Raw genomic sequence first — 17,299 nt, 5'->3', positions numbered from 1 at the left:
AGAACAAGAATGGGGAGAAAACCAGGATAAAAGCAGAGACAAATATCAAAGCTTTAACTAAAATTGTCTTCCTTCCTTCTAATATGGTCTTTTTCGGGGGGGGGGGATCTTTTGTACTTGTAAGGCTATTAACACCGGCAAGATATACCTTTTTTATCTTGAACAGGTGTTTTGCTTTGCTGTTCAGGAGCTTATTCCTTTTAAGTTGTTATTTTACTTCCCAGTGGAAGTTGAATATTCACTGTCTTGCCTTGCTCCCATTTGCAAGTCCGCGCAGACATACACCCCCGGTCTCCACTTAACAGAGCGGGGCCACACCTGAAAACGTTCCTCCCAGGTGTCGAAATGTCCGGGGAAAGGCGCGTTGAAGAGCTCCAGCTGCAGAGGCCCAAGAACGAGAAGGGAGGGTCTCCTGGAGAAACTTGGGCAACTGCTGCCCTCTTTGGGCGTCTCGGCCGCAGGGAGGCTTCTCTTTTCTGCTCGGGGTTACCTTCCAGCGAGAGAAGGGTTAAAACAGGTGCGCCCCCCGCCCCCTCCGGGGCGAGGCAGCCCGGGCTCCGCCCCTTGGCTTTCCAAAAAGCCACTCAGGTGCTGCGAGTCCGCCCTCGGCCCGGAGCGCGCCCGCCCCCTCGCCCGGCCGCGCATATAAGGAGGGGCGCGCCCGCCCGCCGCCCGAGCCGCCCTTCGCAGCCCGCCCGCCCGCCCGCCCGCCTGCCTGCCTGCCTGCCTTCCTCCCGCTCCGCTCGACCCCGAAGGCGCCACGATGAAGAGGACCAGCACCACGCTGTCCACCTCGTCCTTCCGCAGCGCCTCCGCGGGCCCCGCGCGCTCCTTCAGCAGCCGCTCCTACACGGCGGGCCCCGTCGGCGCCTCGCGAGTCAGCACCTCCTATGCCTCCTCCAGCTACGGGGGAAGCCGCTTCGGCGGCGGCGGCGGGGGCTTCCGAAGCAGCTCGTCCTTGGGCGGCGGCGGCGGCATCACGGCCGTCAGCGTCAACCAGAGTCTGCTGGCGCCGCTCAACTTGGAGATCGACCCCAACATCCAGCAAGTGCGGACCAAGGAGAAGGAGGAGATCAAGACCCTCAACAACAAGTTCGCCAACTTGATTGACAAGGTGGGGCCGCGGGCGGGGGCGGGAGAGGGACGCTGGGGGCGCGCGGAAGAAGTGAGGCCCAGTGGTTTCAGCGGGGGGGGGGGGAGGACTCCGCGGTCTTGTTGACTAGCGCCCTGGGTGCTATTGTGGGGTTAGTTGACGCGGCACCACCAGCGCCTTGCACGGGGGAAAGGGGTCTCGGGCTCCCAGGAGACACACTCCCAGGTAAGATGGGGGAAATGAAAGGGTGAGCTTCACGCCTGAGAATGGAGGTGGAAGCTGTAGGGGGGCAGCCCAAGCAGTCGGGTAGAATCGACCTGTGAGGGAATCTCTGTAAAAGTTCGCATCTCTCTTCTGCCAGCTGATCTCTCCTTAATGAAGGAGGGTGTGTGTACCCAGGTGTGAGATGGAGGAAAGGGAATTCGGCAACTGGCAGTCTTTATAGGGAAGGAGAAGCACGAGAGAGGCCTTTGCTGTGCAGGCAAAGAAAGTGAAACCTGGATTCTACTCCTGGGTGGTGCGCAGGAATCTGTGCCAGAAACGAGAGGCTAAAGATCGCTTTTAAAGAGCACATTCATGGGCTGAAAGTTTCCTGGACTTTGCTCACCCCTGTGGTGGGGGAATCAGAGCTGGTCCGTGTGTGATCAGACCAGTTGAACAAGCGGAGGCTCCTCCTACAGGTGTGAGAGCCGACTACACACAAAAAGTTCTGTCTACTTTCCTGGTTAAAAAGGACATGGGTAGGGAAAGAGAGGAAACGGTAAGGTCCTCAATCACATTTTATATCAATGACTCACCATGTATCACTGAATGCCGTCCCTGGATGGAAGGGCAAACTGCCCCCTTCTGCAGAGGCCTTAGTCAAAGGTTATGAGCAATTTTGTTTGCCAACAGATGGGGCTTTCCTAAAGATGCCTTTTGAGGCTGCAAACCTTTATGCAACCACCTGGGAGTAAGCTCCGTTTAACTCTGTGCTGCTTACTTCTCAGGAGCTATTTTGCCAGGTGCTGCCATAATGTTTCCACTCTCTAATTATAGTCTGTCAGGAGTGGTTGCAGGATTGGGCTGTCTCCCGCTGCTGCCATTCACAATTCCCTACTAGTGGGTAGAAGCCTTCAGACTTCCTCAAAGGAGGAAGAGTAAAAGCATTTTCCCTAGCATTAACTATCCTCAGCCTGATGTAACCAATTGCCAAAGTCAGGGCCATTGCAGGAGCAGGTAGGAGGGAGGAAATATGCAGGTATGAGAGGTGAAGCTGAGGAGAGGGAGCTTACAAACTTTGATCCTGCAGTCAGCTTCTGAACTCTTACAAGCAGAGTTAGAAAGTGGAAGCCTTATTTCTGTTAAAGCAGAATGGGAAGAGGGAGAGAACCACCAACTTGAATTCCATGTGCATTCCTGGCTATGCCAAGTTTTTACTAAAGGATATCAGAGACTGGATTGCAAAATTTGGAAGGTCCTCCTCTCCTATAAGTTTTCTGCAAAAGTTCCTGCATGGTTCCTGTGGCGGGCTCCTTGATACACCTGGACAGGGCCCTTCCAATTTTTGTATTGTCTTGTCTCTGAATTTCTAGGAATGCTTTCAGTTAATTGGATTCCTTTGCATTCAATTCATGTCAGGCCTCTGTTTCCTACAAAAAGATGCAGAGTTTGAAATCGGGTTTATTAAGAGACCAGGTGTGGTGTTTGAATGTGCACCAGATGGTACCTGAGTGGAGCCAGACAGGATTCAGGTAATTATTAGTGTTAATAATAAATAATACAGGAGTCATCAATTGGCTCCACACCTTTCTAGCTCGAACACTACTGCAGCTTCTCATGTCTGGAACCTACAGAGATGAAGGGCTCCATAAGGTTAGACATGAGGGCTTACCCACACTTCCTCTAGTCCCACTGCCCCCCCCCCCCCGAAAATAGCTCTTTAGCACTCAATCAGAGCAAAAGGTAATTTCCCCCAGATTGAAGTTTGGTGTAATTTAGAGCAAAAGAGTGGATTTTCCCTGAGAAAGGAGGGGGAAAACCACTTGAACCTGTTTTCTAGGAAGGGCTCAGGCGGAACTGTGGATGAGCCCAAATACAACTATATCCACACTGGGGACGGTATACACAAAGACACTCACTCCATTGTTGTTACTTGCCATCTGACAGGGCTTCTGCATTCTGCCTGTAAAAATGGCTTCCAGGTCTAAGTCTTAGAGCTGCCTCAGATTAAGCACACAACCTAAACACCAGCAATGCCAACTCACCTCTACATCTTATCACCTGGGGTAATCTTATATGCTTAAATCTGGCTTTAATAAGCATTTTGCCACAACAGCCATGGAACTGTAGTTCTTTGACGTCGGGGCAATGAACCTCTAATTCAAAATTGATTACTCTCAACAAACTACAACTCCCAGAATCTTTTGTGCATGTTAGGGCTGCTGGAATTTCCCGAACATAGCCAGGATTCGGCTGTTGGAAACAGCGCCTGCATGTAAATCGCTTTAATGTCCAGGAGAATCTGGACATATGGCAACCCATGTTGGAAGGGTAGATTTTGGCAAATTTCCTTTAAAATAGCTCAAAAACTTTTTATTTAGATTTTGCAGAAAAAGCCCAGCAACTTTTGTGTCCAGATTTTCACTTTTTGAAATATGGAAACCCTAATGGTGGTGGGGAAGAAAGCGAGGCTTGTCGAAATGGTATAAAACAAATATGGAGTTCACCATGCTTCCTTTGCCGGAGAGTATGAAAATGGTTGCCAAGTGGCTGTTGCTTTTAATTGCTTCCTCTGGCAGTTGTTGCTATGTGGCTTTGTAGCTTGTAATATTGATCAGATCCCCCCCCCCTTTGTTGATGCTGCTGAAAAGTTTTCCTTCATAAAGTTCTCTGATCCATTATAGTGGGCTGAACTTTTGCTGTGTGGAAAAAACCTTTTCAGAGGGAGCTTTGAAAGTGGTCTCCATTGGTAGTTATATTATGGGCCCACACTCTTGACTGCAGGAGGATGGGGTGAGGGAGAAGGAGTGATAAATGCAAGGCCAAAGGTATAAAAGGGGAAGACCTCTGGCAAACAGTAGGCACTCTGAACTGAAAAGCTTTCTCCTGTATCCTGGAAAACCTTTATTAACACACACACATATTAGGCTGAAATTAGGCTGCTTTTATCGTCCATCTGTTTATGGTGTTTGATGAACCTGGGCAACAGCTGTCAAACAAGCTCCTAACCAGAGGCCTGCTGGTAGTCTAAAGGTCTTTTTTTTGGCCCGAGGCCTTTTAAGAATGTGCCCTTCAGTCATTTCTGATCTGCAGAAGCAGCAAGATCCTCTCAGTCTCTGGTGTTTCAACAACAGCTAGTAGCCATTGGTAGTCTTCCCCCTGCAAAAAAGAATATTGGGATCTGAAATTTATTTAGTGTGGTAGCTCTGTGTTGGGGTAAACTCCCAGGATTCCTTGGGAAGCCATTGCTTTAAATATATGGGTGTGTGTGTGTGTGTGCCAACTGTGAGATAATAGAAGATTACACCATTTTGGCATCTGATGAAACAGGTGGAAGAGACTGCAGACTTCTACAGAAGTGAGCTTTCTATCTTGAGTATTTAACTGGATGGAATCCCTTCTGTTCTCCCCCCTTGCCTCCAGGTTCGCTTCCTGGAGCAGCAGAATAAGATGCTGGACACCAAATGGAGTCTCCTGCAAAACCAGAAAACCACCCGAAGCAACATGGACGGCATGTTTGAGGCCTACATCAACAACCTGCGCCGGCAGCTGGATGGCTTAGGGCAGGAGAGAGTGAGGCTGGATGCTGAGTTGGGCAACATGCAGGGCCTTGTAGAAGAATTCAAGACTAGGTGAGTGGGGGGCTGCTGGGTTATTGCACCTTCATTATTTAATCTTCCTCTGACTAAACAGCATTAAGCTGAACCTCAGTCACGCCTGTTGTCAAGGCTGTGAAAATTCCATCGTTGCTCTGGAATCAGCTCTACTATTTGGCTTCCTGAAGTTATCGCATTTCTTCTTTTTAACATAAAAGTTGTTAGTCCACACCAATGATGCGAATCGCTCCCTGTATTAAAGTTGGCAGTGGTGTCTGATGGCTTGGGATCTGTTTTCCTGACAATGACCTTTTGCTGCCCATATGTCTGATTAATGCAGATGTAATAGTCCCAGTCTCTGGGTTGCAGTACGTGCTAACCAGGTTCCCCACTCTAATCAGGAACGTTAACAAACTCTGCCGAGGAAGGAACCTGATTGGTGCTAATATATAACTTTAAGATGGGAGGAGAGGAATTCTTTCCAGGGAGCAACTGTGTTGGTGCAAATAAATGCTCTTGCCATCTGCTTCCCCCACATTCCTCTTCACACACCTGTGGTCACTCTGAAGGTGGAGTGGGGCTCTAGAAACTTACAACATGAGAAGGGCAGATTGTATGCTGACTATTTTACTGCTTTAAGATCTTCAAACCTATGTTTCTAAGATGCTTCAAAGCTTCTGGAGAAATGAGAATTAAAAAGCATACAAAAAACAATCTCTAAACAATGCTACACTTGAAATGAATTGTTCCCTTTAAGAGGAAGTAACGGAAGACATTTTTGCAGAATCTTAAAATGGTTGGGTCATAAACCTGCACATGGTAGCTTTATCCCCCCCCCTTGACTCTTCAGTCAAGTGTACACACCATGTTACCTGAGTGTGCTGTTCTTCTTCCTTGTACCAAGCACAACTACAGCTGCTGCAGTGCACGAACCAGTCTTGCAAGTGTCTGACGATTTCCAAAATGAGGCTGACACATATGGACACCCTGCCTGCCTCTCAAGACATACTTGACAGTGAAGGGAATACTGTTCATTAGGGTTGCAAGCTTTCCTGGGACTGGGAGGGTGCAGGGGTGTGGTACCTGGGAGATCCAAGGAGACATCTCTGACCCAGAGGAGGAGCCGGGCAGCCTTTGGTGATTAGACCACAACCCACTCCTGAGCAATCTCCAGAACAGGATTAGGATCTCCGTCTCCATGCATTTTTTGGCATATATTATGTCTGGTGGTGGTGTCTACCACTCATGCACCTTGCCTCACAAAAGAGGAAGAGAAAACAGACTGGAATAACATGTTGAAAAAGGGGGGCGGTTTATAAAGAGGAACACAGCTGGGATTGGATTGCACCTGAAGACAGAGGCTGCAATCCTATGCACAAGGGGATGGAGATCATGTGGTCATCCGGATGTGGCTCTGCTTGTTAATTGAACTGGATGCTAGCTGAGTGACACCTTAATTTTGGTTTGTGAATTAAACCAGCTAAAACCTAATTTTGTGAATTGAAAGCTGTTGGGACTGAGCCTTGGTAGGAAGTTTATGATGTCTGCTTCCTCTGTTTTAGAGGTCCTTTGGGGTTGCATGTGGGATATTTAGAGTTTCTTAGGAGAAGGCTAATGCACACTCTGCACATGCTCAAATACAGTGTCTCCACACATGCTTCCCAAAGCAGTCTTTGCACCAAAAGCGTGTGGCCTTGGTTTAAATGAAGCCATTCTAGGCTCACTTGTCACCTAAACTAATCCATCCTGTTCCTTTTCCCATTAGGTATGAAGAGGAAATCAACCATCGTACTGAGAAGGAGAATGAGTTTGTCCTTTTGAAGAAGGTGAGTGATTTCCTAGCTAGTGCTTATTATGCTTTGTGACAACTTCGGACAGGTCTTTATTTATAATGGTGGCTTGTGCTCTACCTCCTTAGGACGTGGATGAGGCCTACATGAACAAGGTTGAGCTGGAGTCCCGTCTGGAATGCCTGACAGACGAGATCAACTTCCTGAGGCAGTTGTATGATGAGGTAGGCATCACCTTTAAGGAAACAGAATGGCCAGCGTGCCAAGGCTTCCAGGTTCAATCCCTGTCATGTCCCTGTGGCTGGTCAGCATGGGCACTACTTAACTAGATGGACCCAAGTGTCTGGTGCAGGACAAAGCAGGTTCCTATGGGCATTCCTCCTATTCTGCTTGGAAATACCAGGGGGAACCTGTAAAATAAGAATAGGCAGCCCAGACATATCCATGGACTGAAATTATTACTAGTATTTATTAAATCTGTTTACTGCCCTATACCCACAGGTCTCTGTGCAGTGCACAGGATAAAATCAAAATATAAAACCACAAAATACATAAGCAAAATAAAAACAAGAACAACCCAATACCCCTCTCCCCAAAAGAAACCCCACACGCTTTGAAAGGGCATTGCATGTCAATCAGCCAAAGGCCTGGTTAAAGAGGAAGGTTTTTGCCTGGCGCCTAAAAGTGTACAATGAAGGCACCAGGCGAACCTCCCTGGGGAGAGCATTTCACAGACGGGGAGCCACTGCAGAAAAGGCCTGTTCTTGTCTTGCCACTTCCAGACTTCTTGTGCAAAGAGGCTATCGGGGTCTTTAAACTTAATAGCAAATCTTTTTTCCACCTCCATGTCTAATGCTGAAAATCCTTTTAGCTTCCTGGGCCCTGGTCTTAATAAGGTTTTAGCTATTCCTACTAGTGTGTTGAGACATGAACAAACTCCTCCTTCCAATACCATTAAAGTTGACTTTCCAGTGGCTCAAGTTTAGCAAAGCTATTCTTACTGGGCTGCGTATGTGAAGGCATTGTTGGGCAAAGTGTTTAGCTTTCTTCCAGGAAGCTGGACTTTTGGAAACGTTGCTCTAACCACTAATAACATGGCCTAGGAAATCTCAGTACAGGTGATGGAGTAGAACCAGGATGGGGAACTTGGGGCGCTCTGGATGTTATTGGACTCCAGCTCCCATCATTCCTGACAACTGGCCATGCTGGTTGGATCTGATAGGTGTGGCAGCCCAACATCGCTGTCCCTGACCCTAAGTGTTGAAACCCCTTGCAGAGAACAGCGCTGTGCCTTGGTAGCAGAGCATGTACTTTGAGGCCTTTCTTGGTTCACTGCATAAGAATTTTTTTTAATTTAAAGCTTGAAAAACAAAAGATGGTGTACAGAAGTTAACATCAAGTACCAAGCATTTTTTAACATAAAAACTGAGAGGAAATAAAGAAAAAGAGGAAAGGAAAGGACAAGACTTCTGATTCTGTATCAGCTGTATATAGACTTACGCAAAACACTTGCTCCAGAATAACATCTAATTCTTCTTTCCATAAACCAACCTTTTTTCAGTCTTCAAACCCAGATATCCAGACAAGTTCCATTTTCCTTTTCACAGTAAAAAGTCCCTAAGAGGTTCCTAATGATTTATAAATGTCAACAATGACTTTTCTCTAAACACGTCAACTCTGCCATCTCTGACAAATCCAATAATTTCAATAACCATTTTTCCATAGTAGTTAATAGTAAGTCCTTCCATCTTTGTGCATATAGCATAATCTCTGCTGTGAACAAATATTGAAATAATCTTCCATAATCTTTTTCTAGTTGTGTATTCCATTAGTTCCAGCAGGAGGAGTTCTGGCTTCAGTTGAATATTAACCCTCAAAATCTTCTGTACAGTATTAATGTATTTGTATCAATTTTTAAAAGATTTTTTAAGATGTCCACCAAGCATGATAAAATGCCCCTTCATGTTCTTGAAAGCCTTTTTGGTTCCTCATGGCTGTTTGCTTCTTGATCATGATTAATGATGGTAATACCAAATTGCCTCCAACTTTTTCTCCATGCAGGAGCTGCGTGTAATGCAGTCTCAGATCAACGACACCTCTGTGGTCCTGTCTATGGACAACAACCGCAGCTTGGACTTGGATGGTATCATTGCTGAGGTCAAAGCACAGTATGAAGAAATAGCTGCCAAGAGCCGGGCTGAGGCAGAGAGCATGTACCAGATCAAGGTGAGCCCCCCTGCCTTGCTTACTCCTGGCTGGGCTAGGAATCCTTCCTGTTTAGGGTGCAAATTGGCATATTACGAGGGGGGGGACGCCTTTTGATCTGTGTTTCTCCATGTTTTTTGTTAGTATGTCTAGCTAGACATGAAACCCCAGTAAACTGTGAATGAGCTTGAGGATTTTCATATTTATGTTTGCAATAGGTTGACTCGTTCACCCCCAGTACTCTGCGAACTATTGACTGTGTTATCATCACAGTCCTCACATCACATTCATGCCATGTGGCCAGGGAGTGAAACTTCCCACAGGGCCAAGGATGTAAATCTTTGCCTCTAAAACCCTGAATTACCAACAAGTTTACATCTGTTCTCCTTAGTGAAAGACAGCCAGTGTCAGCTAACGTAATTGAAATGGCGTGACTATATTGAAACAGGATACTTCCACCCTTGTTTTGCGCCACCTTTATGGTAAATTGATAAACACTGCCCCATAATTTCAGATTAAAAAGCAACAATCCTAGCAAAATAATCTGCTTGGACTCAGAGTATGGAGGAAATCTGCAACATCTATAGGGGGAATGTATGTATAGACTCCTGGCAAGAATACCAAGGGCTAGTGTCCTTCCAGTAGATTAGCTAACTTTGCATGTGAAATTTGTTAGAAAGGATCCTGAATTTTGTGAGTTTTTGCATAAGGTAGGGTTGCCAAAACAACTGCCATTTACTGGCATGACCTGCAGAATGGTGTTCTGACAAGGGTTGGTGTATTCTATTCTGAAATGCCCCTGAATTCCATGTGCTGCATCTCCTGGCTTCTGTGTTGTCTGATGGATTTATATTTAATTGGAAGTGAGCTGCCTTGATCCTAGAATCTGCAAATGGGGTGGGTGATGGGGAGTGGGGCTGCCAAACACATGCTGGTGAGCGTCAGTATTTGAGATGATGGTGGGTGGAAAGTTGCCCTTTGACATCAATCACGTTAATCATCATAATTTGGCATAAAGTATGAGCAATGTGCATAACATATATATTATCTCAGTGACAACAGCCCTGTATTACTATGATCATCCTTGTGTTGCAGACAGAAGCAGGTGAGGCTAAGAGATAATAGCTTGCCTAAGGCCACACGAGGAGAGTTTGTGGCTGAAGTGAGATTTAGGAAGTATTTGTGCATTGTGACTCATACTCTTAGCCACTCCAGTGTACTACCAGTTTTCTTGGAAGTTGCAGGAGGCATATGCAGAGGACCTGCCCCATTCATATTGTACCTGTTCTCCAAGGACTTCAGGGGCTGATCCTAGTTTAGCCGTTCCAATGGGACGTCTTGGGTTGCTTAGGAGACTTGGCCACCCCCTCAATTTGTTTTGTGCCTGGGCTGCATTACACACTGCAACATTTAGAACATCCTGCCAAAGAATGCTGGGAACTGTAGCTTACCCTGCTCAGATCTACAATTCCCAGGATTCCTTTTTTTAAAGGGGCGGGAGTGCTTTAAATGTGTTTCAAATGTATGGTGTGTATGCTATGTTAGACTCATGTCTGCTCTGAAATGTCAATAGGTCAATAGGCCTTTCTCAATCTTTGGTCGCTAGATGTTGTTGGGCTACAGCTCCCATCATTCCTAGCAAGTGGACAGGGGTCAGGGGTGATAGGAGCTGTAGTTCAAGAACATCTGGAGAACATCTGAGAAAAGTTGCTCTATTCCCTGGTTGGTGGGGAAGAGAGGGGCCCCACCCAACCAACCTGCAGCATCCCCTCTGCTCACCAGTGGAAGGACCCCCCCCCCCCAGTCTTACTGCAGCATTAGGGCACTGGGGGAGGGTCACAGCTGTGGAGGGTTAAATATCTCCATGTTTTAAGAGGTTGCCCTTGTGTGTGCACTGTGTGTTTTAAGTGTTTAATCTGCCTGTCATGACAGTAGTAACAGGGGACTCCATCTGAGTGTCTGCAAAGGTCTTCCCTTGCTGGATTCTTGAGATTCTCTGACCCTCGCCTTTTACTGAGAGCCACCTTTTTGGAAGCTGTTCCCAACGCATGTCACATTTGTCTCTTTTTGTCTCCTCCCTGTAGTATGAAGAGCTCCAGTCAGTGGCAGGCAAGCATGGAGATGACCTCCGCAACACCAAGAATGAAATCAATGAGCTCAACAGGATCATCAACCGGACACAGTCAGAAATTGAGGGTCTGAAAGGCCAGGTCAGGAGGCAATGTTTGTGATTGATACAGTGCCATATATAATAACATTAGCCAAAGAGGCAGGCCTCTGACCTCATGGAACTCAACCACCTACCTGTACATAGGCAAATGATTTTGATTGCTCCAATATCATATTGGTTGTGTTTTTCTTCAAGTTCCATTGCTCTTGGCAGAACTTGCAGCACACCATTTCCCTTGAAACTGAAGCACCTAGTGTTTTCAGTGCTCCTAAATGCTTGGTTTTGGAGCAGACAGAACAGCTCCTCCTCAGTGTTCTTTTCCAGAGTGACCCTGGGAGCCAGTCCTCAGTGGCTGTCTCGCCTCCTTTCAATCCTGACTGTGTTATTCTCAGTGGTGGAAAAAACCCCCCTTTCTTCATGCAGACCGGGCAGCTCCAGGACACTGGAGACAAGGACCCAGAGGCAGAAATAGGACTGTGTCTTTGGCACACACACATATGCACATACCTATATGCACTCTGGAGCACTGCACCGCTGCTTCTGGCTTTTGGGATTTTAACAGGCAGTGCTGAATATCTCTCTTGCAAATGGGAAAACCATTGGGCTCTTCCTTTTTTCCTCTCCTCCCCAGCGTGCTAATCTAGAAGCTGCCATCACTGAGGCTGAGGAACGTGGGGAGTTGGCCGTAAAGGATGCCAGCAGCAAACTGTCTGAGTTGGAGGCTGCCCTGCAGAGAGCCAAGCAAGACATGGCCCGCCAACTGAGGGAATACCAGGAGCTGATGAACGTCAAGCTGGCTCTGGATATAGAGATCGCCACCTATAGGAAGCTTCTGGAAGGAGAAGAGAACAGGTGGGTGCCAAGACAGGGCTCTGACGTGTACTTCTAAAAAAAGAATACAGTGGTGCCTCGCAAGACGAAAAGAATCCGTTCCGCGATTCTCTTCGTCTAGCGGTTTTTTCGTCTTGTGAAGCCCATTGACGGCTTAGCGGATTAGCGCTATTAGCGGTTTATCGGCTTTTAGCGATCAGCTGTTAAGCGGCTTATCAGCGGATCAGCTGATAAGCGGCTTAGCGGCTTAGGAAAAGGGGAAAAAACCCGCAGGAACTCGCAAGACATTTTCATCTTGCGAAGCAAGCCCATAGGGAAATTCGTTTTGCGAAGCGCCTCCAAAACGGAAAACCCTTTCGTCTAGCGGGTTTTCCGTCTTGCGAGGCGTTCGTCTTGCGGGGCACCACTGTAGTGCTCTTGGTGGCATTTGGGTGGTCATATGGGATCTAGTTTCCAGTACTGCTTGTGCCTGCAAAAATTTTGGGGGCTAATGTACTGCTTTGTTTCCAGTTAGTGCATGTTCCCTTTCTTCTGTAGTAACTATACTGCAATTCCTCTGGGATGCCTTTTCTTCGTCCTCCTTTTATTACACTGATTATTAATGCCAGAGTGCCCCTCCTGAAAGCGACAGTGGAACGATCAATAATGCAGAATGGACTGGACTGTCCAGTAGAAATTCACCACTATTATTTTGTCAATGGCATGTTGCAGAATACACCTGCAAAAAACCCCAGCTCTCTGTAGCCCCCTCTCCTCCCACCCCCCAAAACCAGTAGTGCATTCTGGCAGCAGCATATGCTCCAGTGCTCTGTCCTTGCATGGGTGTGCAGCAATTGGGATTGCCGGCACATAGACAAATGCTTCCACTTCCACATAGACTTTTGCTTTTAGCAGTTCCATTTTTTGTCCCTGCTTCTTCTGTCCCTGCATGCTGATTTTGTTTTTGCTTTGTCTTCCCCTCCACCCACTTTGGCAGGCTGGAGTCAGGGATGCAGAACCTGAGCATTCAGACCAAAACAACCGGCTATTCAGGTAAGCAGACTTTGCGACTTGGTTGAAATAGGATGAATCCACAGGGTTATGTTTTGAGGAATGGAAGAGTCATGGCAACTAGATTTCCCTTTTCTATATCACAATGTTTTGCTGGTGATACACCAGTTGAAAAGCAGATATAGCCAGCTCTGCCAATGAGAGGCAAAGCCAACTCCTCCTAGACTGGTCCTCATCCTCCTCTGAGTTCTACTGGGCAGGAAACTGGGCCAGAAGTTGACAGCCAGTGCAACTCCTGGAATGGCTGAAAGGGGCTGCCTGGCAGGTTGAGCAGTGGGCAGGGCACTATTTGTCCCAGTTAACCAACCTCCATTGATAGGTGGAAATTTTGAAAATGTAGCCACCATGTTGGATGTATCCACCATCTATGCTTGAAGGAGCTGGGAGGCCCCCTGTGTCATGTATTCCCCAGTTTCTGCCAATAATAGGAGCAGCAATATCACCCCGGGGGGGATTAAGGCTGATAATTCTCCAATGCAGATTGTGTTATGGTGGGCAGGGGGGCGGGATTCCAGAAGCATCACCGTTGCCCTGAAATCAGTTCTGTCCCAGAGTCCTGACCAAGGGGACCCTGGGATGCCCAGAGGAAACTTTTTAACAGGACTACCCCGCTGTTGCCTGGGTGACTCACATTGTTCTGGGGCAGCTTCTTCCCCTGTCAAGGGTTTGGAAACACCACTCTGTCTCTAATATTAAACTCCTTTGTTCCCACCCAGGTGGTCTGTCCAGTGGCTTCAGTAGTTATGGGGGTGGCTACAGCTCTTCATACTCAAGTGGTGGATACTCCATGAATTCTTCCCCGCTGGAGAGCTCTGCAGTCACCAAGTCGAGGGCCATTGTCATCAAGAAGATCGAGACTCGGGATGGGAAGCTGGTGTCTGAGTCCTCAGATGTGCTGTCCAACTGAGATGCTGTTTGCATCCCAAAAGAACCACCTCCAGCAGTTTAGAGTGCCTTAAATCCAATGAGCCTTCTTTTATCTAGCCAGGTCAAAAGGTCAATGGGAGGATTGGGAAGGGAAAAGGGCAGGAGAAGGGGTAGTGGGGCAATTTTCTTCTTCTCAACCTTTGCTGGGGCATCAGATATCACAAGGGGGACCTGTAACAAAATGTTGCAGGGTGGTTGCTCCTACTCAGATTTCAAGCCACCTCCCCCTGTTTTTCCATCTATTTTTCTCTCCCCTAGTTTCCCTACCTAAAGAGCTGAGATTCTCCTTAACCTGTTGTTAAATCTCTTCTTTGTGCTTTTTAGGCTATGCATATATAGTTTTTTGTATCCCTTCCTCTCCCACCTACCCTGACACAAGTGATTTATGTTTTAAGTACCCCCCCCCCCAAGTCTGTAGACACTCCTGTTTTACTCAAGAACTATTATCAGTGACTTTTTGGGTGCAGGGAGAGAAGCTAGGACTGCTCTTATACCTTCAACTACAGGTTGAATGGTAGAAATCAGCAGGCAAAGCTTCTCATAGTACAGAGCAGGCAGGCAGGGCTTGTGGCCAACCCATGTTGTTGGACTGCCAACTCTCATCAACCCCAGCCTGCATGGGCAACAGCCAGGTGATGGAAGTCCAATAATGTCTGGTGGGCTACTTGTTCCCAGTCCTGCTGTAAGCGAAAGAGAGAACCTTGGGCAATATAGAGCTGCCTTGGTGCCTTATACCCAGGGGTAATGAAGCTTGATGCAATGTCCTGTCTCCTACATGGAAACGGCCCCAAAGGTAATTTTCTCTGCCTCCTTGGAATGTTTTTCTACATAAACCTCCAATGCAAGGACTTTTGTCTTTGCTTGATTCTTTTACCATGATGGGATTGCCCCTTTGTGGAATCCTTGATGAGCCTCTGTAGAACCCACAGGAGATTTCGGTTGGATCACCTCTTCAGTCCCAACTCATAGGTCCTACCAAAGATGCAGGCACACACAAACTAAGAAAGTGTTGAAATCTTCCTGGTCCAAGTCAAGTGATGCTGAATCGCCCACCCAGCTGGTTTGCATGATATCGGGTAACCTTTCTTTTAGGAGGCTGCTGGTGGTGCTTCCCCTGCTGCTCCTCCTGCAGTAGACATAGCTGAACTTCTCAATGAACCCTGTGCTGCATTTTTACTAGGAAGGAAGTTCTACTTGAATTCAATGGGGCTTGCTTTTTTAAAAATATTTTAAGTAATAAATACACACAAAAATAAAAATAAGCATTGGTCGGAACTGTGGCCTTAAAAGTACTGCGTGCATTCACTGCCCCAAACGAAAAGAGCAAAGAGAGGGAATGAATGTGAGCAGCTGTATCACTCAATCTAGCTGGATGAGGGCAGAAATGTGTGCATTTCATTCTTGAAACACACCTTAATTACATTTTAGTTGCCTCCAGCATGGTTTTGATGTGGGAGATGATTTCGTAACTTGCACCCCCTTTGCAGGGCCAAAGTGGTAGTTAAAAAAACTAGATGGGGGCACTTGGTTAAGCATTTAACAACCCCAACAGTCCACATTTAATGCAAAAGGGAGCCCCAAGTGACTCTCCCAAGTTTGTAGAGCTAAGGCATAGGCCTATATATGCATATGATTACTTGGGGGGGCTCATTCCCATGTAAGCACCCATAGGATTGCAGCCAGGGCTTGTTCTTGATGTCTCTGCCAGAAAAGTCTTTTTCATTCCTATGGGGCTTGTGGAGTAAATGGGTCAGGAGGATGGACTGCATTTCTTTTGTGTTTTTTCTCCCCTCAAATGGTATCTCTGCACAGCAAACCTCTCACCTCAGACCTTGTTTAATAAAAGCATTAATTACACAAAGATGTCGGCATTCATTTTCTGCACCCAAGAATCACTTGTTTTGTGTAGCAATAGGGATGTGGCTACATATAGCAATAGGGGGAGCTGTGGCATGTTCTGGCTTCACTTGGGTTAAGGAGAAAACTGACTGATGCAAACACAGAACCAAAGTAGGTGGTGATCAGGAAGCAAGTCCCTTGGTGCCTTGTTCATCTATTAGCTTAAGACACCAATTGACACTCCTAGGCAATACTGACATGACATGTGGCATACAGGTGGAGGACCCCGAGTCCAAATTCCTACCACATACCATATTTTTCGCCCTATAAGACGCACCAAGTTTTTGGAGGAGGAAAACAAGGAAAAAAATATTCTGAATCTCAGAAGCCAGAACAGCAAGAGGGATCACTGCGCAGTGAAAGCAGCAATCCCTCTTGCTGTTCTGGCTTCTGGGATAGCTGCGCAGCCTGCCTTTGCTCCATAAGACGCACACACACTTCCCCTTACTTAAAAGTGGGTCTTATAGAGCAAAAAATACGGTAATCACTCCCGTTTCTAAGAAAAAATGTCCACAGTAATATATCCCTTGAGATATCTCCAGCTAAACAATGTGATGTATTGGTTGGCTTCATGATTTTCCCTACATTGTGATTTTTGCATAGCACAAACATGATTCACAATGTATTGCCAGGTAGAAAATTATGAAACTGATGTCACTACAGATTTTAAGCTGGTTTTGAATGAGATATCCATATATCAATATATCGCCCAGCCCTAGAGACATCACAACAAAAGTTAGTAGGTATTCTCCATTTGAAATCTAAACAACCAGCTTACACTGTACAGTGGATGTTCAGGTTGTGAATGTGTTCCGTACGAGAGGCAAGTTTGCAACCCGCAGTGCCGCATCTGCGTGGGTTGCGATTTGGTGCTTCTGCGCATGCGTGACCACCGAAACCCAGAAGTAACCCCTTCCGGTACTTCCGGGTTTCGGTGCGTCCGTAACCCAAAAAAACGCAACCTGAAGCGTCTAACATGTATGACACTACATGTTCTTCAAAGACGTTAGTGGGCCCAGGCCCTGTCTGCAGGAGTGAACCCTTTTCACCCCCACAGGGCCACAGCTGCCACTTATTCGGGGACTCTGGTTTTTTTTGGGGGGGGGTGTTTCTCCTTGGTTATTGGACTCTTGCCACAGCAGTCAAGGAAGAAGGAACTTTTATACAAACACTCTGAATAAGAGTGCTATTTTTTCAAACAACTTGCAAACAAACCTGGAACCTGGTCACTAAGCCCAGATCTTAAAATGACGGGAAAATATAAAACTTCCCCAACAGACTGAATTTCAGTGGCCACAAATGGCAGCAACACCCCCACAGCCACCCCCAAACAGAGGGCCTTCTCTGTAGTGGCGCCTGCCCTATGAAATGCCCTTCCATCAGATGTCAAGGAAATAAACAACTGACTTAGAAAACACCTGAAGGCATTAATGTTTGATGTTTTATCGTGTTTTTAGTATTCTGTTGGGAGCCGCCCTTATTATTATTGCCCTTACTAGGGGTGTTTCTCGCTGAACCCCTTCCTGCATCTCACTCT

At 46.8% G+C, this 17,299-nt stretch overlaps 1 protein-coding gene across 1 annotated transcript; it reads left to right on the top strand.

The window, feature by feature from the left end:
• Positions 1-709: 709 nt before the first annotated feature.
• KRT8 (keratin 8) lies at positions 710-15,724 on the top strand. Its single transcript, XM_079967771.1, has 9 exons — positions 710-1,114; positions 4,718-4,926; positions 6,656-6,716; positions 6,809-6,904; positions 8,742-8,906; positions 10,970-11,095; positions 11,687-11,907; positions 12,863-12,918; positions 13,653-15,724. The coding sequence occupies exons 1-9, from the start codon at positions 764-766 to the stop codon at positions 13,841-13,843; spliced, it is 1,476 nt and encodes a 491-aa protein (XP_079823897.1). The 5' UTR covers positions 710-763; the 3' UTR covers positions 13,844-15,724.
• The last annotated feature ends 1,575 nt before the right edge of the window (positions 15,725-17,299 follow it).

The sequence above is a fragment of the Podarcis cretensis genome (genome assembly GCF_951804945.1).
Source record: "Podarcis cretensis genome assembly, chromosome: 2".
NCBI lineage: Eukaryota > Metazoa > Chordata > Lepidosauria > Squamata > Lacertidae > Podarcis > Podarcis cretensis.
Note: the sequence above shows the minus strand (reverse complement) of the source record. Positions and strands in the feature narration are given on the sequence as shown.

What these genes read in the sequence shown, in the direction of transcription:
- KRT8 (XM_079967771.1), top strand. Translation starts at nt 764, where the DNA reads ATGAAGAGGACCAGCACCACGCTGTCCACCTCGTCCTTCCGCAGCGCC. An exon ending in AGAGCATGTACCAGATCAAG is followed by an intron (nt 8,907 to 10,969) that starts GTGAGCCCCCCT and finishes TCCTCCCTGTAG; the next exon opens with TATGAAGAGCTCCAGTCAGT. An exon ending in CTGGAAGGAGAAGAGAACAG is followed by an intron (nt 11,908 to 12,862) that starts GTGGGTGCCAAG and finishes CCACTTTGGCAG; the next exon opens with GCTGGAGTCAGGGATGCAGA.